Source organism: Gymnoscopelus microlampas (genome assembly GCF_963454915.1).
Source record: "Gymnoscopelus microlampas genome assembly, chromosome: 15".
Classification (NCBI taxonomy): Eukaryota; Metazoa; Chordata; class Actinopteri; order Myctophiformes; family Myctophidae; genus Gymnoscopelus; species Gymnoscopelus microlampas.
This window is the reverse complement of record NC_139952.1, coordinates 29,850,218-29,871,831: the sequence shown is the minus strand read 5'-3', so window position 1 is coordinate 29,871,831 and position 21,614 is coordinate 29,850,218. Positions and strand designations below refer to the sequence as shown.

Below are 21,614 nucleotides of genomic sequence, written 5' to 3'. Positions count from 1 at the left end.
ATTTTTTAAATCAGATTTGCATACCGGCTGCTATTGGTCAGCGACGCAGCCGGATAAAGGTTTGCGTCAGACGTAACTGCTACCAGCCAATGACTGGACTCGATCACTAACACTCCTCTTTCCCACAACAATTCATGATAGATTGGTTTACTTTTTTATTACAATAAATATTTTTGTTGTAGATAACTTACCTCGCATCACTAGGCTTTCCACACTAGACAAAATAAAATGATCAATTCTTGTAAAATTAATTTATTATGGAGACCGCAAACACCTTTCATCTATTAACACACTTCCATAATAAGGATAGCAAACTAACCCATTTGTTGTCCCATACAATCAAATACAATCAAATGTGATCTGATGATCTTCCATTTGGAGCTGGAAATGAATGGAACCATTTGAAAAAAATAAGTATTTGTACAGGTTCTCAAGTTATACTTATATTTAGTATAAGTAGCATATTGATATCAGTTTGTGTAGAGCTAGAATGAGTCCTTGAAAACTAGTGAATGTGCTTGGGTTTTCTATTATCAACAATCATGTGATCAATTCTCATATGCAGCTGAGGTGTGTATGAGGGGTAGGCCTACTCATTAATTTTGGACACCGAGGAACAATGACATTTGAGGTAGTGAAACTCCACTATACAAAATACTGTATAATTCTACCATTTTAGTAATCACAATGGGTCTTTGTGACGTTATTGATATTTTCTTTTCATGAGAAAAGCATACCTCTTCTTTTTTTCAAATTTCTTCCTGTGGTCACAGAATAAAAAATAAACAATTTTGTCGTTGTCGGGCAGAAATCTTGTATCAGCATTTTTCATCTTTCAAAGCTTTTAAAATAAAGTACGTCTAATGCCCTATCGTCGAATAACAGTGTCACGCAAAAGTAGCAAAAATAGCTGATCTACAAGCTGTCGTGATGCAATGCGCTGTGAGCTTGTAGATCTGCTATTTTTGAATAATACAAATATATATTGTTTATTTTCAGGTCATTCCCAAAAATAGGGACGCCACATTGAAAGAGGTTAAAGGTAGGTTAAGTGATATTTGGTTAAAACAAAACGTTTTTTTTTGTTAAAAGGTTAAAGCACTATTTTCAAATAGTTTTCCTTGCTATAGAGTGTTTGTTCAGTAAAAGGAGTCTCCCCATATCTTTTGATATGTATCCTGTCTGAGTTCTCCATCCTGATTGGATAAAATTGGTATCCCAACCTGAAAATGCATTTTCTGTTTAATAAAAAGCTGGAGAGACATGGAGACCAAACAAACAATGAGTACTATCAGACATACAAGGTTTCCACCCGACAGCGACACTATACAATTTTCAAAGTTTACTCAAAGGTCAATAGAGAACAAATTCACATTAATCATCATCGTCAAACTTAATCTTCTTCCCCTGAAAGGCCATGATCTGCCCCTGCTGTTCCTTCCTCTTCTTACTGGCTTCCCAGGACGGGTGCAATGCCTGCTGTGGTGCCTGATGGGAAAATCCACCTGGTCCTCTGTGATCCTGTTGCCTGGCAACACCTCCTCTTCCCCGTCCCGTCCCTCGCCCAGTGAAGGTCCTGTCCTTGTCCTCTGACTGGAATTGTCTGGCTTCAGAGCCACGTTCGCTGTTCTTGAACCCTGGCTTCCCTCTGGCCGCTCCATCCTGCTTTTGGAACTTGGCGGGGCTCTTGGAAAACCTGTCCGTACCCCCACCCCTGTCCCCCCCTCTTCCTCTGCCCCTGGATCTATCCCCGCCTCGGCCTCTGCCTCTATCCCGGCTCAGTCCGCCCCTGCTGGGCTTGGAACTCGACAGGGTGCTGCAGAAGACGGAGGCCAATTTAGGTGCTTTATAGTTTAGCTCAGATTTAGGCGCTTTATAGTTCAGCTCAGATTTAGGTTTATCGGTCTGGCCCTCGTCTGAGGTTTGACTTTTCAGACTCGGGGTGGCGAGGGCTTTCTTCTTCTTTTTGAACTTGCTCACTTTTCCCACAAAGAAGTCATCTTCGCTCTCGCTCCCCTCTGACTGCTTATGGAAGCGCTCCTCTGTGCTGTCGTCAAAGTACTCTTTCTCTTCCTCATCACTTGACTCCAGATCACTCTCTTCCTCTTCTTCATCACCCCCTTTGTCCTCTTTGTCATCATCATTACTCTGTTTCTCCTCTTCGTCCTCATCCTCCTCATCCTCCTCATCACCATCATCATCCTCCTCATCTTTATTGCTCTGCTGCATTTTAGGAGCAGGCTTGATATTTCGTTTCTTCTCAGGGGCTTTCGTCGCTGTGGGTTTACCTTGCTGTGTTTCTTTCAAAATGTCCTTTATCTCTGTGCTTTTCGTAGAGGCCATTTTAACACTTTTTGAAACCACAACAGTTTTGGACCTAGCCAGAATTTCAGATTTTGTCTGATCTGATGTTTCTGTTGTTTCATCTACAGGAGCTGCCTCTGTGCCCGGTTCAGACAACCCCGCAATGGTTGCATTCTTATCGTCATCTTCCGCTTCCTCGTCCTCCGTCTCTTCCTGATCCTCTTCCTCCTTTTGTTTCAATGCATATTGCTCCTCTTCCTCCTGGAAAGGGGTCATCTTTTGTTTTTGCTTTTCCTTCTTCCTCTCCTCGTCGAAGGCTTTGACGGCAGCTTTGATGACGTCAATCTTCTTGCTGAACTGAGGGTGAGTGGCGATACGTGCCAAGGCCCGTTGAGACATAGTGGTAGTTAGGTCTTTACACACCTTCTCAAAGTTGAAGTCATTCACCAAGGCTGTTTTAGTCACCTGATGATGAGAAAAATCCTCAATTATTACACAAAATGAAATACAAAGGAAATAGAGATCAATCAATTAAATAGTAATTGAATTTATGCAGCACACCCTGGGTCACATTTGTAGGGTCATCACCAGCAGAATGATTCTGTTGACGAACCTGCGTCTCGTTTTCAAATTTGCTCATAAAAGATCCTTTGTCCCTAGTAGTGGATGTCGAGGAAGTAAATATGCAATCCTGTACTATTGCGTCATGTGAAATATGTCTTATTTCTGCTATTTTTGGCGAAGAGATTTGGTGTAGACGGAAAAAGTGGTCTAAGTACAGTTGCCAACCAAGTCCAGTTCTCTAAGACCACAGGGGTTTAAGTGGTTACGGTGCAGTCAAACCTACCTGATCTGGTCTGAGGCGTTTCATTTGACGGATCTCCTCCAGCAGCCGGTCGACTCTCCTCTGGTTCTTCTCCAGGTCGGTCTCTTTGCCCTTCTTCTTCTTCAGGTCTGCCAAGTGACGCAGCAGCTTCCTGATGAGCAGTGCTCTCACCCTCTTCACCTCCGTCCTCATCTTCACCACTTGATTGTTGACATTCAGGACCGCCTCGCCCTGCTTCGCCTTCAGCTCCTTCTCCTTCTGCTTCTTTGTTGACGCCGTTTTTGTCTCCGCATTATCCTCAGCGTTATCAGTGCTTCCAGATACTATTGTGTGAGCTTCTGCCTTCTTCTCCTGCTCTCCCTTTTTATTCACCTCCTGCTCCACCTCCTCTACATCTTCTTTTCCCTCCTCTTGCTTCTCCAACAACTCCTCTCCATTTGCCTCTATAGCGTTGTCCTCTTTCACCACCTGATTCACGCCATCTTCTATTTCTTCTCCTCCCTGCCCTTCCTTCTCAAACAACCCCTCCTCTTCCTCCTCGTCGTCTTTTTCTATTGAGTTGTCCTCTTTCTCCACCAGCTCCTCTTCATCCTGGGTGGATGGTGCCGTTGTCTCTGTCATCTCTTCCTCAGCGGACGTCATCTGTAGCAATACAAACCAGTTTAATGGAAATTAACGGAATATTTCAACAACGTGTATACAACTTGTTACTGGAGCTGGCCAGTACGGTTTGTCTGAACAAGAGCAATGTTCGGTCTTGTTGTAGGCTACATGCTTCCAACAAAGCATCAGAATTGACCATTTAATTAGATTAAGGTTTGACCCGCCATCCCATCACTAGAATTATTCAATGAAATCAGTATGTCAACTTTGAAAAGATGGAGCACTATAACACAAAAATATAAATGTTGCACCTGCCAGGTAAAGGCAAAACCAACATCCCACTATTGGTACAAATCATTACAGAATGAAAATGACTCCACAGATTCAGACAGTATGCTAATATGCTTAAACATAATACATTTATAAGATTTATAGGGTTGGACCCATAGTAGCACCTTCAAAGGCACTTAAAAGTATGCAAAGTACGTAATAATTGGAAAATAACGGTTGAAGAGATTAAAGAGATGGAAAGAATTACTTATGAAATGAGAAACCGTGAAGATGAATTTAAAAGAAACTTAAGTAAATGGGTCTTAGAAATGCATGAAGCGTGAAAGTAAATTTTAAAGTAATACAGGAAAGCTATCCCTATTTTAAATTGTCTACTCTCATTTGTTTTATTTTTCCTTCCTTTTCCTTCTACTTTTTTTATTCCCCCCTTTTTCTTTGTATTATTATGTCATATTTCTTGTTTGCATATGAATTAAAACAAATGTAAAAAGTGATGCAGGATAAATTAAACAAGTGAGAAAAACTTGTAAGGTATTATGGATGAAATGAAATGGATTACATGTAAGCCTATTGTACAAGCCTGCAATGAAGTATCAAACCACTGTACTATATGCAAACTGTTACAATGTTGAGGAACCGAAAGCAAATTATGTTAATCTTGTGCAGTGGTGGAAAGTAACTAGGTACATGTACTCAAGTACTGTACTTAAGTACAAATTTGAGGAATCTTTACTTACTGGAGTATTTCAAAATGTCTGTATTGTACTTTTTACTCCACTACAACAATTATTAGAAAACTTTAGTTACTAGTTACTTTGTATATTTGGAGTACTATTACAAAACAGACATTAACCACTTCAGCCCTATTTAACCTTTGGCTATTTGAAAATAGCCAATCTACAAGCTCACAACATGTTGCATGGCGCGTCATGAGCTTGTAGATCTTCTATTTTCAATTTTTTTTAATCCATTTTAGACATAATGATAACTTGTGAAACGGGACATTCAGCATAAGTACTTAGTAAGTACTTTTACTTTTGGTCATCCAAGTATATTTTGATACCAATACTTTGATTACCAGACTTTTACTAGTAACTGGGTATTTCTGCATTGCAGTATTGATACTTTTACTAAAAAGCGTGAGTACCTTTTCCACCACTGATCTTGTGTACGTACGTAGTACGTGTATATGAGATGTAGTATGGAATAAACCTGGCTAAATCTTGCTATGCCATCATGAAAACAAACGTGGCTGAGTAGCAAGCAGCATGCAGCAGTAACATAATGTTATCATCAGCACATAAACCTCTCTGATCTGAGCTTGATTAAAGCGCGTTGACAGCAAAGACAGAACAGAGAACAACACAACCAAGAGGCTTCAACACACGTACCTTTGATAATAAATCCACAGAAAAATCCCAAATGGAGAGATAAAACGCGTTAAGCTACGGGCGCTGCCATCTTTTCCCCCTTGACGCTGCGTGCTGACTGCTTACGGCTGCGACGCGGTGACGTCACCGTCTGTTCTATTCAATTCAGAGGAGCTTTATTTATTGGCATGAGAAAACATACGTTTACATTGCCAAAGCAAGTTTCAAAATATAATTAAAAAACAGTTAAAGAAAATGGGGAAAGTAATACAGTTGGAGGGGGTACAGCATTGTGTTAAACAGAGCTATGTCACATGCTATATAGGGTATAAAGCTTTTTGGAAACAAATAGCAGCAATCTTTTGCAGTCACTTTGGGACAATTAGCAGCCTTTTTTCTCAAAACTATTTAAATAGTATACAAAAAATCTTCAGAAACAGCTCTGTTATGTGCAGTAGGTCTAAAGGCACTCTCTACAGATGGTTAGTCCTTAGGGTGGCAGTTGGCTAAGCTTCTCTTATCAGTAACAGTTCACAAATCTTGCTGCTGTGTTCGCTGTTCGCACATTATTGTATTTCTCCCAGTAGGTATAGGAGTAAACTAACAGTTTATATTATGTTTTGCATAGTAGTGTATATCTGTCATTAATGTTTCGATGAATTGAGTTCAAAGGACCCCAATGGAAACAAGCCATAGGCTTTCTTGGGTTTGAAATCCTCTTAGCAGACCTTGTATTGAACTGTATAGGCTATACTTTCCTGTGCTTTTTTTGCAAACTGCTAATAAAGTATTCAATCAATGAATCAGTGTTTTGTCTTTGGTCATGTTTTCAAACTCACTTTGGGTGAATGTAATGTGTGGGAAGTGTCTCTTATGTCTTGGTATAGTGGGCAGGTGGTTAGAAAGTGTAGCTCGATCTGTTTCCACCACATTTTGTGTGCAGTGGGTGCATAGTCTGTCTTCCCTTGGGAGCAGGGTCTGTCTGTGGCGCCTTTCTGTATTGCAAGGCTGTGTTCACTGACTCTGTACCTAGTCAAGGCTTTCCTTGGTTTTGGGTCGTTCACCGTGCTCACTGCTCAGGTATTCTGCCAATGAATATTCTCTTTTTAATGCAAGGTAGCATTCCATCTTGCTTTGGTTTTGGATGTATCTTTCCAGTATGTCAGCCAGGTAGCTTACTTTTTGTTTTCTTATAATCTGGTTAAGTCCAGTGATGGGTTTTCCGTCTGGTAGCTGTGCTGTCCCTAGACCAGCTGACTAAGGGACATCCCTGTCGGGTTTCTCTATGGCTGAGGGCTATGTTATGGAGCGTGTCTGGGTTGCTTTCTTTTAGGTCAGTGGTTCTCAACCAGTGGTCCGGGGACCATCAGTGGCCCTTGAGGGGGTTCCAGGTGGTCCCCAGCTAAATGATGGACAGTTGGTAACCAAATGGACCCTTATGGATCTTTAACTCTTGAGAGTGTAAAATGATACTCTACTCATTTTACGCTCTCAAGAGTTAAATTATTGTTAAACATCTGCAAGACAAGAATACAAGAAGTCTACACAATTAGAGAATGTAGAAGATTTGTTATTTGTTTGCCTGTTATCTCTCCTGTGGTACCACCACATCAATACAGCCTGAAATCGTGGACAAAATCGTATCCAATCATGATTGGATACGATTTTGTCCACGATTTCAGGCTGCAATGATAACAAAAATATTCTTATAAGTTTTGGGTCTAAGAGGCTAAATCTCATCAAATGGTGGTCCGTGGCTCAAAATGCCGAATAAACAATGGACCTTGATATGAAAAGGGTTGAAAACCACTGTTTTACGTGGTTATAAAATTGAAGCGCTCTCTTCTTCACTTTGATAATAAGTGGGTATATCGTCATACGTCACACGACGCTCCTACGCAGCTACGCACGGACGGTGTCGTGAAAAGGGGAGGGGCTCTCTCCTCTTGGACGTGTGTTTTTATTTATGTCTTTGTTTCATGTATTCATAAAACAACAACAATGGAGGACCACTGAAGGGGGGGAGGGGCGCGCTCATTAAACGGGTCGACTATATGACATTTTCCGCGATATTTAATTCATTGTTGGATCAACAGGGGGAGGATGAAGCGGCGCAATGCGGACTGCAGCAAACTCCGACGGCCGTTAAAACGGAGCCGAATCACCGAGGGTATTTATAGCAGGTAGGAAGAACACAACGGTCCTAACGGACGTTATGGTACAACAATGGCGTCTCTGTGTTTATGGATCATATATGTATGATGTGTTATATGTGTGTGTGCACGCGCATTCATCATCCACTTGATGAAACATCCAGCGTCCCCCGTGTTCTGGGCAAATCATAAATAATAGGCAAACATTTTGGCAGCAATTATAGGCGAACATTCGGCCAAAATAGCCGATCTATGTATGTGAGCTTATATTTCGGATATTTTCGTTTTTTGACATGCAACACAGTAGCCGATGTGTGTCGTTGTATCCAAATTTAGACACGGTGTGAACGAGACACCTCTGAATGGACAGTGTTTTTAGGCCTATATGTTTGAGACATTTTGTCCAGATGTGTCCTTTCTTTAGATGCAAGCAATGAATTGCTTCTAAAACATGAACGTTATGGATGTATTCGTTTTTTCCGTTAAATTACACGCGATGGCACATGGGAATATATATGTATTTTACATTACTATTAGGCTGAGTGAGCCTCTAACCTGCGAACTATAATAATATGACAACGGCGACGTGCACGGATGAGGGACGCACGTTTTAAAGCCGATGGCGGGGTTGTTGAGTGAGCACAGCGTGGCTCGTCCTGGGTTCAGAATCAAAACAAAAAAGCCACCAGAGCAGTGTTGGGAAAAGTACTCCATTTTTTTTACTTAAGTAAAAGTATCAATACTGCAATGTAGAAATACTCTATTACAAGTAAAAGTCCAGAATTAAATGTACTTGAGTAACAGTACAAAAGTATTGGTATCAAAATGTATAAAAATGAAAATGGCATATTGGTCTATTTTCAAATGGCCGAAATACAGTATATGGGGGTGAAAGTGGGTAATGATGTTTTGTAATAATAAAAATCTATAAAGTAACTAGTAACTGGAGTAAAAGTACAATATTTGCCTCTGAGATGTAGTGAAGTAGAAGTAAAAGCACTGAAAACTGTAATTAATCTAGGAAAGTAAAAATACCTCAAAATTGTACTTACGTATAGTACTTGAGTAAATGAACGTAGTTACTTTACACCACTGCCAGTTATACATAACAAACCCATTCATTAAAAATAACTCAGAATCGAACGTGCATTTGCCTGCTGTTTAATCGATGGCAAATCAAGACAGTGCAAACAGCTGTGTCAAATTGAACATGTCCAGACATGACGAAGGAGCTCACAGGTTCTGCCTGGGTGTTCATTCATATTATGCAAATAACATCTTCACTCTGGGTGTCTTCAAGGATAGAAGAAAGGTTCTCTCACCCCTAATACCCATTTCATTTCACACAAATGCAGATATAGATAATAATGCCACAGAAAGGCTGGATTTATATATATGCATGTTCAACTAGTTAGTAGTTATTTTGTTAAGATATTTTTTTTTTAGACAAACATTTTTTCACAATGACAAAAAAACAAAAGACACGACAGCAACAAAAAAACAAGAACACAAAGAAAAACAACAGCAACCCACACACTCACACCCCCAGGTATGGTACAAGTTCCATCTTTATATTTGCATTAAAAACATGATACAATATCTCATGTAGTTACAAGGACGCAGTGATGGTAAGTAATAAAGATATAAAAGAACCCCATATTTTCTTATATGTTGCAGGTTTCCTCCTTACATTGTATAAAATCTTTTCAGGAGTACAATAGGAAGGCAATTCGTTCAACCAAGGTCTCTGAGAGGGAGAGTTTTCAGATTTACAGTTTTGAAGAATACATTTTTTTCCCCAGCTGTGCCAGCCAGCAAAATAAAGTATTTCCTATGATGGCTTAATGCGAGTCCCTGTATGTCTCCCAAAATCCAAATCCTAGGGTCGGGCACTATTTCAGACTCTACTATTTCTGAAGTTGTTTTAACAATATAATATTTCCAAAACTCCTCCAAGCACGGACAGCTCCACAGCATATGAAGTAAATCTCAGAGATTTTGCACCTCTGGCAGTTGTGGGAATCATTATTGGATATTTTATGTAATCTATGTGGTGTATAATAGGTTCTATTAAAAATGTTAAACTGCATTTGTCTGTGTTTAGTGGATATTAAGAAAGTCTGTGAACGTTCAAGCATGTTATGCCAATCAATGTCATCATAGATGCACCCCAAACCAGATTCCCATTTTTGCTTTACAGGCATAGCATTGTAGAGTGGTAGATTGCTAATCATTATTTCTAATTTCCCCTTTAAAATCACCAGGTAGGTGGGAAATACAGATGAGTTTTCCATTATTTAATTAATCTGAACATTTTATCTTAAAAAAAAAAAAGCCCTATTCACTACACAAAGCCTCACCAAGCTGTCCTCTTCATGAAAGGCGTAACAACGGAAGCCCTATTCATAAAAATATAAATAATAGCCTATCTACAAGCTCACAACACATCACATCGCAACTTGTGAGCTTGTAGATATGCTATTTGTTTGTTTGTTTTTTTGTTTGTTTTTTCGCCAGACTATAATGACATGCCCGAAATAGGGACACCAGTTGAACGTGGTTATGTGTCATAAAATAAGTTTACATGGTCATTGTAGAATAATGATTGTTGTTGTCTTCGCAGTACATTCCTCTACCTGAAGTTTTTGGTGGTGTGGGTGTTGGTGCTGTTGGCTGACTTTGTGCTGGAGTTCAGATTCGAGTACCTGTGGCCCTTCTGGCTTTTCATCAGAAGTGTCTACGACTCCTTCAGATACCAGGGACTGGTATGTGTGTGTGTGTGTGTGTGTGTGTGTGTGTGTGTGTGTGTGTGTGTGTGTGTCTGTGTGTGTGTGTGTGTGTGTGTGTGTGTATGTGCATGCGTTTGGGAGACTGTTTTCTGAATACATTAAATTAAATTAAAAAGGCCTCAATTTGTTTCTTTCTCTTGCAATTCCAGCCACATATCTCAGAATTGTTTAGTTTTTTTCTCTCTCAATTGCAAAATTCATATTTGTTAGAAGACAAAAAGATTCAGTGCACTAAGTAGTGCTATTAATACATATTTACTGTATGCAATTTTTCCTCTCTTCCACCCAGGCGTTCTCTGTGTTCTTTGTGTGTGTGGCGTTTACATCAGACATCATCTGCCTCCTCTTCATCCCCGTCCAATGGCTGTTCTTCGCTGCCAGCACTTACGTATGGGTCCAGTACGTCTGGCACACAGGTCAGTCCAAAGTTTCTCTTATTGGATCCTCTATATAGCTGCCAGTGAAACAGCCAATTTCATCTCAAAGACTTGGTGTACTTTTTAATTAAAAATGCCAGAGCCGTTTCCTTGTATGAACCGCACACTTGGCAGTCAAATGTTTCTGATTCAGAATCTAAAATGCATTACTGCCAGGTTCCATCAGTGCCAAACCCAGACTGCTGACTTCTTCTTGTGTTGTGCTTCTCCACAGAAAGAGGAGTTTGTCTACCCACTGTATCGCTATGGATATTATTCGTATACATCGAAGCCGCCATCCGCTTCAAAGACCTGAAAAACTTTCATGTCGACCTGTGTCGGCCATTCGCTGCTCACTGGTACTGTAACCATATTTTCCCTTGTAGTATTATGCAGTGTGCAGTAGTATTATTTCCCACATTTTGTTTTTTATGAGTGCCTGAGGCTAAAACATGCCTAATGACATTTTATTTTAGCCTGTGTTGGACCTGTTCTGCTCATCGGAAAACAGTACTTACAGTTAGGCCGGTCACAATTATTACATAATCGCCTAATCGCAATTATTTGAGATAATCGCAATTATTTTTGTTCATGCATTTAAAAATATAGCGGAAATAGAAGATCTATAAGCTCACTTCTATTTCCACTAGTTAAAACAAAATTCTATGTATACATTAAATATGGCTTTCATTTAGCCATGGTACATTATTTATTTGTATTAGATTCTTTGTCTACAAAGCCTAATTGAAAAAACAAATGCAATTTTGATTTATATGTTCCAATGTTCAATGCCAAAACCGAAGTAAAATGTCATGATAGTGACCTACTTACAGTAGTACCTTGTTTCATGTAGTACTGTGTCTGTCTGTATGCATTGCTTTGTACTTGCCAGAATAGTTGCTAGGAGATGAGCCAAAACCCTTGGTCACATCTGATTGGCTGTTGGTTGGTTAATGTTATCTTGTTGTTAGTTTAAGGATAACTACATTAGCTATCATCAACCATTTCGGTATAATGTTAATTAACAATGGAAGGGGATGGGGAGAGAGAAAGTTGTAAATCAAAGCCACATGTGAGGTGAGACGTCACCAGCACATTTATTAAAACTGATCAAAATAAAATGAAAAGACAGGGTCCCTTCCCTGTTTGAAAATACACAGCCACACAATTTATATCAAGCTTAACCAAAAGCATTGAAGCCTAAGCCTATTGTGAGGACTGCACATTGAGTCGACTGCGTTCTTTCAGCGTAAACGTAGGATGCAAAAGGTTATCCTCGGCATCAGCGTGGATGCCAAAGGTACCTTTAATATGACAGGATGAGAAATGTGTTGCATAAACACCAGCACAGATAGCAACAGCTAATGTGACACACAGGTGTTCCCGGCTTGAATGGTATAGACAACGTATAGGTGTTCCAGGTCTATGTAGTTCAGTCTGGTCAATATAGCTATCTAGCTAAACTAACAGCTGACAAACAAGGCTTTTTTTCTTCGTATTTGGTATCCAAGATACATAACAGAAGTTCATATGGGTTGGAACGCTCACTGCTGTTATTATATTGTTGTACAGTTTGAAGCCAGCTCTAATGCAGATGGTACACGATTCTAACGCATGAATCATGCCTGTCATGGTGCCAGTTTGAAACATTAGCATCTCTCTCTCTCCCTGTACCTCGCAGCATCGGCTACCCGGTGGTGACTCTGGGCTTCGGCTTCAAGAGCTACGTCAGCTACAAGATGCGTCTTAGGAAGCAGAAGGAGGTGCAGAAGGAGAACGAGTTCTACATGCAGCTCCTGCAGCAGGCTCTTCCTCCAGAGCAACAGATGCTTCAGAGACTTGAGAGAGAGGCAGAGGAGGGTGAGACACGCACACAGACGCATGTATAAATGCATAGACACGTGCGTGCACACACACACACACACACACACACACACACACACACACACACACACACACACACACACACACACACACACACACACACACACACACACACACACACACACACACATGCATAAGTACATGCTCAAACAGACACAATCATAATTTAAAGCTGCACTGTGTCACTTTTTATGAATAAAATGAAAATGTGTCCAATCTGCATGGTAGAGTACAATATAACTTATACAATTGGGGTGGTTGTATTTTGTCTCCCTGCTTTTCTATTGAGACATTTAGATTGTGTGTCTAGCTGAGGCATGACCTTTGAGACCATCCTGTTTCTGGTTTGACAAGAATTTTGACCTGTGTGTGTTCTACGCCGTTGGCAGAAGTCGGCCATTAGCAGTGACCATTCAAACGACTAACCTAGCGTCCCTATTGTGGGGCAAATATTTTTCAAAAATAGCAGATCTACAAACTCAAAACGCATCGCAACACGTGTACAAGGAGTCTACAAGTGGCTATTCTTCTGCAATAATATAGTTCTAATAATAGTTCACTTGACAAGATCATTCTTCTCAAAGATGCAAGTCTGTTCTTTGCGTTCTGCTATTGAGAAACGATCCATGTCATCTCTGCTTTGGAGCGTGGCTCCATTAGATACAGACATGATACAGACTACTGCCATCTCCTGGTGGAGACTCACGCAGGTGTAGAAGTCACAAAGTTGGTTATCAGGTGTAGTTTTTGCGTTTGTGTGTGTTCCAGCTCAACTTTTTTTTAATTTTTACCAGAGATCTGAGGTTGCACGAAGCGATCGAACCCTAGCGTCCCTATTCTGGTCATGTCATAATAAGCTAACATTCGCCAAAACTAGCAGATCTACAAGATTACAGCACATCGCACGTGATGTGTTGTGAGCTTGTAGATCTGCATTTTTTGCCGCATGTTCACCTATTATGACATGTCCAGAATAGGCTCTGTGCAGAACTGTAGTCCCACTTTTCGAAGGTGGCATACCCATATCCTGTTCTTGGCACCAGATTTGATCTGGAAACACATTTGATGGTGTCATGTCCGGTTCAAATTTGCTGTCGAGTCAATCAAACAGAGCTATGGGAAACTGAACAGGTATGCCACTTTCTGGAAACACAGGATGACTGTTTTGCACAGAGTATATTGGGATGCTAGAGTTCGTGTGGTTAAAACGGATAGTAAATTCTGTATTTAACAGATAGCCGGTGGAGGCCAGTACATGGGAACTTTAAACGGGAATGAAACCCTAGGCAGACTTTTGTCATTTATGACTTTAAAAAATAATTCATGCTGAAAACAACAGCAGCGTAAAACGTGGCTGGTTGCATAAGACTAATCTTATAGTACACCGCGATTCAAGCAACACAGCTCCAGCTAATAAAATGAATTATGGTTGTGGTAGATTTAGGTGTGCCAATGTGCAAAGCATTGGCAATACTGTTAGCTATTGTCTGTGCTTGCACATTGGCACACCCTTGGCTCTGGGTACACCTAAATCTAAGTTCACTCATGTTATTAATGCTCCACACCTAAATCTAACCACATCAGTTATTACTTTTAGCTGCATCTGCGTTGCTTACTTGCCTTGCCATGTTTGTACCCTTCTATAGGTTTTAACCTGTACAGGAAACCAACCTACAAAATCAGCCATGGATTTCTAAGCCTGTCACAGTTATTACATAATCATCACAATTATTCGAGATAATTGCAATTATTTTGCTGAATCGTTTCCATGTTAGAAAATGTTCCAATATTTTCAAACATTTTCAAAAAAATATTGGAACGTTAAACCCTTCCTCCTTCTAACCATGCCTCTGGTCTGCCCCTCCCTCCCTCAGCGGCATTAGCTAAAGGGGTCTCAGAGGTGGACGCCACGGCGCCAGCATCCCAAAACGGAGGGCCTCCTGGGAAGAAAAACACAACCCCTGTCCCGCTACCGGAGCTGGAGTACCGGGAGAAAGGCAGGGACAGTAACGGCAAAGAGGGCAAAAAGCAACACACAGTGGGGATCAATAACAACAGCATTATACACACACTGGACTCCAAACTGCAGGAGGTGGAGTACATGGAGAACCATGTGGCGGGGGGGAGGCTAAACAACGATCTGGCGGGAGACGCACACACGCACGCCGACGCCAACACGCACGCTCCCAAAGAGGAGGCCGGGACGGGAACAGGGGGGAAGAACTACAAAAATGCTGCCGCCAGTGGCGGAGGAGGAGGTGGCAGCAGCGGCGGTGTCTCTAACTCCTCCCCCCGGAACCACAGCTCCACCAATGGGAGCGTGCCATCCGGCTCCTCGTCCAATAAGAGCGAAGGCAAGAAGCAGAAAAGCGCCGCTAAGGGTCAGAAAGACCCGGTGGAGAACTGCATCCCCAACAACCAGCTCTGCAAGCCGGACGCGCTAGTGCGGTAAGACGCACGCGCACACATACACACACACACACACACACACACACACACACACACACACACACACACATAGAGACTCTTACATATACACTGACTGAAGATGTATTTATAAGAATTGAGGCATGCATTTCAAAATAAAAGTACTGTAGACATTTCCTTGGTTAAACACATTTTCATGATATCATAATAAATCATGGGACATACTGTATAAACTAAAACTCAGAACATTTAGCATGATAAAAAGGGGCTATGTCTGTGAAAAATATGTTTGTGTTCCATTATCCAAAACACAAAAATCGTCATGAACAGTTTGAACTTCGTTCTGGGATCTTGCGAGATCTTATTTAATAGGTGTTTAAACTAAGGTTTTTGCACTTCTTGGGATAAGTGTTAAAGAGAACATAATATTTTCCACTTTTGTGAGGGCTTTTATTAGTTTATTTATCAAGCAGCTTTCATTCGTTGTGAATTCATTGTGATGTTTTGGAGTGTGTTGTGTTTGGTATTGTTTGTGCTTATAATCCCGTAACGTCTGATTTATATTTAATAGTTGCGCGCCGGTTTGTCACACCGAATATAACCGATCTGCAAGCTCACTGTGAGCTTGCAGATCGGCTATTTTCGGTGCGAGACACAATGCACAACCAAGTATAAATCAGGCTTTAGGGACGTGTCTCATGGAAAAGACATCAAAAAAGAAATTAAAATGTGTGTTTGTTCATTTCACACACTCATACATTTTATTTTACTGTATCATTTTATTCTGTTTTTCTCTCCCTCTTTTATTCTCCCTAATTTATTTACATCTTCCTGTCTTGCACACACTCTCTCCATCCTCTCTCCCTGCCTCGCTGGCCTCCCCATATGTTTCAAACTCTTACCCTGTGCCTTCATCTAACACCCCCGCCCACCCTCACCGCATCCTTCTCTCCCTCCCTGCTGTCGGTTGGTGCAGGCTGGAGCAGGATGTGAAGCGTCTAAAGGCAGACCTTCAGGCCAGCAGACAGCTGGAGTCAGAGCTGCGGAGCCACCTGTCCTCCCTGACCAGCCAGGACCGCAGCCTGCGCTCCGAGCTGGGCCAACTGAGCCAAGAGAACGAGCTGCTGCAGAACAAGTGAGAGGGCCGCCCCCCGTGCAACGTATTTACCTGCACTTAACACCTGTGACTCTCAAACTTTTTTTTATTTCAAGGACCCCCCCAGTCTGGGCACAAATGCCATTCAAATACTCTCACTGTAGAGGTATGGTCTACTTTTTTCCATTTCCCCTCGAATCAGGAGAAGCTCTCTCGTAGCATCGGCCCGGAAAACGGCCGAAAATGTGCAAGTCTACCTGCGTGTCCTGTTTCCGTCACTGCCAACCAGTGACTACTGGCATTTGTCCCAGCAATGAATGCAGATTGATCGCACAACAAAGTATACATGAAGCCTTTAATGTCAGTGCCCCCTGAAACTACACACAGCCTTAGACCCTGTCTTCTTATTTGGTAGCCAGTAAACGGAACAGAAGTCCATATGGGTTGGGGATGTTCACTGTTGTTATTGACCGAGGCCAACAACAAAAATGTACAGTGTAATCAGGCTAAAGCTTCCACCTGTCTTGACTATATTTTGCCCTACACCTCAGGCTCCACGGTGCGGTGCAGGCCAAGCAGAAGGACAAGCAGACCATCTCCCAGCTGGAAAAGAGGCTTAAGGCAGAGCAGGAGGCTCGCGCCTTGGCCGAGAAACAGCTGGCTGACGAGAGGAAGAGGAAGAAGATGGAGGAGGCCACCGCCGCTAGGGCTGTGGCTTTGGCTGCCGCTACCAGGTAAGTTTGCATGTACACACCATCATACTGGTCAATTGTGAGTGGAATGGATACACTGATGAAGCCATGCCACTACGCTACATGTCGTATCGATACATCCTGATGCAACCTCTATTATCTATGGGTCCTCATGGACTCCTAGTACTGCTGGTTTTATATCCTACCAGTTGAAAGGTGCAATGGAGAGCGTTCAGCCACTAGATGTCGCAATTGCATCCTCTATGTTGCCCTGATTCACATCTATAAGTCCTGCAGTCTTGTAGTTTGCACATTGTAACACTCTTCAGGGGGGTTGGGTGGGGGGAGCACATAGCCCTATCAAAACAGAAGCACAAATTAATAATGTCAGCCGTGAGTTTACGGGGGTAAACAAAACAAAAATTATCATATTTTGAGGGGGGCGGGGGATATTTTTATTCCACACCTTCTTAAAAGCTCTATGGATGTATTATTTTCTTGTCATTATTTGTTTACATAAATATAAGATATATATATATAAATACAAATATCACCTTTAACTGCATTGATAGGCACAGGCACTGTTCTAAATGTCTGTGCTTGCTTCTTTTTTCCTGTTTCTTCTGTCACCCTTGACACCGTGGCCGTCAGGGGTGAGTGTACCGAGTCTCTGCGTGAGCGAATCAGAGAGCTGGAGACGGAGTGCAAGAAGCTCAGCATGGACGTCAAGCTGAAGGAGGAACAGATGAGAGATCTCGAGGGAAAGTGTCAGGTGAGATTAGAAACAGAACTTTATTTTTGAGTGGTGTACTATTGAACTGCTGAACCGACCCAAAATGGTTCCTCAGGTCCTATTGGTGATCTGCCACTGACATCATAGTTCACAAGTGATAATTAAAGAGCACTTGGGTGGTTACTGCCCACCACTGCGGGGACTAGGGTTTTGGCTTGGTCTGGTGTCCCAATGAACACAGTTGGCCGTGTTCAAAAGCGAGGCTGGGAGGGCCTAGCCTGCAAATGCAGGAACAAATAACTCCTACAGGTCCGTCAGGGGTGAAAAGAAGCAGACTGGCACATTGTGTGTTTTGAGGAGACGCGTGCTTGCCTACATCCTCCCTAAGATCAGCAGTATTAGTACAAGGGTACTTGGGAATTAACAGAATTACTAAGAGAATTAGAGATTTTTAAAAAGGGATAGTAAGAAAAGAACGTGGCTAGTACGCTTTATTAAACGAGCGCAACGTTCATCCCTTTAACATGTAGCTTTTATCGTAATCCTCCTTCCTTCACCTCCTGCTCTACCCTCTGTCCTCCCTGTACAGGAGCTGCGTAAGTACAAAGAGAACGAGAAAGACACAGAGGTGTTGATGTCGGCATTGTCAGCCATGCAGGAGAAGACCCAGCACCTGGAGAACAGCCTGAGTGCTGAGACCAGGATCAAGTTGGACCTGTTCTCTGCCCTGGGAGATGCCAAGAGGCAGCTGGAAATAGCACAAGGTACACTAAACCACTGGTCCTCAACCTTTTTCGTTTCAAGGAGCCCCGATTTGATATGCTTTAGCCCATGGACCCCCATTAGATAGAAAACAACAAAGAAAAAAGTGTTTATTTAACTCTGCAAGTGTACAAATGGAACCAAATCGACCCTCGGTCGCACTGCAAACAGTGCATTAAAGCCCACCACCTAACAACAACCCCACCCCACCCCACCCCAGCCCCTGTGCTTTCAAGTCTGATTTGATCCGAAATATCTGTGTTTTAGGAATAGGGGGTCCAGGTACTTTTAGTGTAGCTATTATAGTCATTACGGTAACAAACCTGGATGCTTGCTATGCGATCTGAAGTCTGTGTCCAATCAGTAACAAGTTAAATAGGCTGCACTTAACCGTGTCTGGGTGAATTTCTGCCTGTGATTCGTTCGAAGCCTAATGTAAATAACCTCTCCCCCAGGCCAGATCCACCAGCGGGAGCAGGAGATCGCCGACCTGAAGCAGAAGATAGCAGAGGTGATGGCCGTCATGCCCAGCCTGTCTTACTCCACAGACGGCGGCAGCCGGAGCCCCATTGTGGCCCCGCACTACTCGTCCAAGTTCATGGACAACAGTCCGTCCTCCTTGGACCCTAATGCTTCCGTCTACCAGCCCCTCAAGAAGTGACTCTGACATACACACGTTTTCTCAGACAGAAGGTTCTTTTTTGACGTTCTCCGGTCAAGTTCAGTTGTTGTTTATTTCCCCTGACAAATTTTGCACTGTAACATACAACAGACAACAGTCACAGACAAAAACACACGCAAAGTCCTCATGGCGAAGGTTAATTTGGCCCTGTTTCGCTTCTGTTTTGAGAACCGGGTCGATTTGGAGTTATTGTTGTGAACAATCCGTACGCAAGTCTTTTGTTTCTTCTTCTTCTGCGTATTGAGATGTTTTTGTATTGTTTGTGTTTGAGGATGTAGCCATTAGACGGTGTGATCTGTTTGGAGGTCAAATAAACAAAGAGGTGAAGATAAGGGACACGTGTGTCGGACGTGTGTCTACAGAGGACCATCATACATCGCTTGTGTCTCATTTATACTCCCATCATGATGGTGTCGCTTGTCGACAAGAGCTGATCTTGTCAGCAAGCAACACCATCATACGACCGAGTATAAATTGGGCTTTAGTGTCTGTCATACTTTCTTAGTGTCAGTTCTCCCCACCTCTCTCACCACATTCTTTCTCTCTCTCTCACACCACATTCTCTCTCTCTCTCTCTCTCTCTCTCCCTCTCTCCCTCTCTCCCTCTCTCCCTCTCTCCCTCTCTCCCTCCCTCCCTGCATTCCTCCCTCCCTACCTCTCTTTCTCTCTCTCTCACCACATTATTATTACAGACAATTTAGATTTTCAGACCGATTGTTTTTTTCTTCCCTTGCGGCAGGTAATGTCTATTTTAGTTACAATGAAACATGGCCTGTAAAGTAAAGTTCTCTCTGTAGAGACGAATGTAAATGTATTATTCTTTTTTCCCCCTTTTTCCGTTTTCTTTTTCTTTTTCTCACCACTTACATCAATGATTGTTTTTGATGAAGTCATTTCATCTGAGTGATGACTGTACTTTGTTTGGTATAATGGACAGATCGACATTTCATTTGTTCCTCAGTTTTGTTTTTGAACACCGATACGGTACATCCACGGCTGCTGGAATCACAGACCGCAAGCATTTTTTTTTTAGATAACTAACATTTCAAGGAGAAATGACAATTATATAGTCAAAGCTACGCTCATAGATTTGACCTGGCACTGCCAAAATCTTAAGTGATCTTCATCTGTTTGCTGCACCCATTTCCTATCCTTCTGGACCAAATTAGAACCTGTTAGGCCATCTTATTATCCACTGGATTTAAACGATGTCAACGATGTCAAGGTAACTGTTTGTTACCCATTTGCAGTTTCACAGTGCCTTGAAATTTCTCTTTTATAAGATGAAGAGACCATTTACCCTCCAACCCTGGGATCTAAAATGTCAACGCTGTGTCTCTCTTACTTTGATTTGCTTTGTTCTCATATGGGAAAAGGCGAGCATTGAATCATACGATCATCTCTATTGAAGTCACAGTATGGAACGATAAACCCAATATCATAGTATGTGATCAGTTACCTTGTACATCAAATACTTTGTCATCTATTTGGTCCTGATATAGCTGATCTGTCACGCTCAAAGACCGTCATTTCAAAAGGGAAAACATAACAAATAGCAAATGGATATGGTACAAGTCACTTATACAGGCTCAAAGTATGCCAAATGCCAACCAAACGGATTGATTGTTATCATGCCCAAGAGTTGGCATATTATTGTTTACAACAATGTACTTTTACTTGCTGAGGAATGTTTTTTCTTGTCTGTTTTTGTCTGTCATTTTGTATTTTATTTCTTAAGTGCCAAGTGTTGATGTTTTGGTTCGTTCTCCATCCACTCGTACATGGACGTAGTTAGCATAACGTTTGCAAAAAGAGTATTATTGTTTTGTCATTAGAACCTATTGAAACGGTATTTTTTTATGTTTAACATGGTTCTGGGATTGGCATTCAGGTGGGTTGATTGTGCTATTATTTATTTGTTTTGCGCCTCCTTGATATTCCCTATAATGTTTGGTTGTTCTCCAGACTTTAGTTATTTTTTTCTTTTTTGTTGTTGGTTCATTTTGTACCAGGGAAGATTTTGTGAATGTGTTGTGTTGGGATGACATTTTCTCCGGAACCATTTGACCATGTCGTGCTCATGTTGCCTACCTGGACAAGTATTTACGTGGATCGCTATGGCATTGTGAATTTTGTTCTGAAGTCGTTTTACAAGTTAGTGTGGAAGGAGATGGAGTAAAGGGTGCTTTCTTTTATCGTTTCATTGTTCTGCCATGTTTAGTTTCTTTATGCAGAGCAGTGAGGTTGGATGTGTCCTCTCACTTTGAGCATCAAAATTAAAGAAAGTCTTGCTGGTGGCAGTGTGAGCTGTTTGAACAAGTTTGTTGTGTTATGTCCGGTGTTAATTTCCAATCTGTCATGGAAGACAGTCAGAAATAACTGAGATTTTACATCGCCTGTCTACAATTAGTGACTATTAGTGGTCACTAGAGGGCGAAAGTAAATCAACCAAAACATAATATTCTCAGAAAGTAAAGCAACTGCTGAAGTTATCATTCATATTTAATACAATTGAATGTGCCTTTATATTAAGATGGATGCTGGGGTTTAAGTGGTTCATTTATTTATATACCCTGTCTTACAAAA

At 41.7% G+C, this 21,614-nt stretch overlaps 2 protein-coding genes across 2 annotated transcripts; one reads left to right on the top strand and one right to left on the bottom strand.

The window, feature by feature from the left end:
- Positions 1–236: 236 nt before the first annotated feature.
- srfbp1 (serum response factor binding protein 1) lies at positions 237–5,498 on the bottom strand. Its single transcript, XM_084080417.1, has 3 exons — positions 5,416–5,498; positions 3,152–3,772; positions 237–2,769 (listed from the first exon to the last, which is right to left on the bottom strand). The coding sequence occupies exons 2-3, from the start codon at positions 3,770–3,772 to the stop codon at positions 1,375–1,377; spliced, it is 2,016 nt and encodes a 671-aa protein (XP_083936543.1). The 5' UTR covers positions 5,416–5,498; the 3' UTR covers positions 237–1,374.
- A 1,904-nt stretch (positions 5,499–7,402) lies between these two features.
- maco1a (macoilin 1a) lies at positions 7,403–21,325 on the top strand. Its single transcript, XM_084079911.1, has 11 exons — positions 7,403–7,577; positions 10,171–10,312; positions 10,626–10,752; positions 10,988–11,111; positions 12,434–12,612; positions 14,511–15,084; positions 16,040–16,198; positions 16,711–16,893; positions 17,503–17,623; positions 18,174–18,348; positions 18,802–21,325. The coding sequence occupies exons 1-11, from the start codon at positions 7,498–7,500 to the stop codon at positions 19,005–19,007; spliced, it is 2,070 nt and encodes a 689-aa protein (XP_083936037.1). The 5' UTR covers positions 7,403–7,497; the 3' UTR covers positions 19,008–21,325.
- Positions 21,326–21,614: the final 289 nt, after the last annotated feature.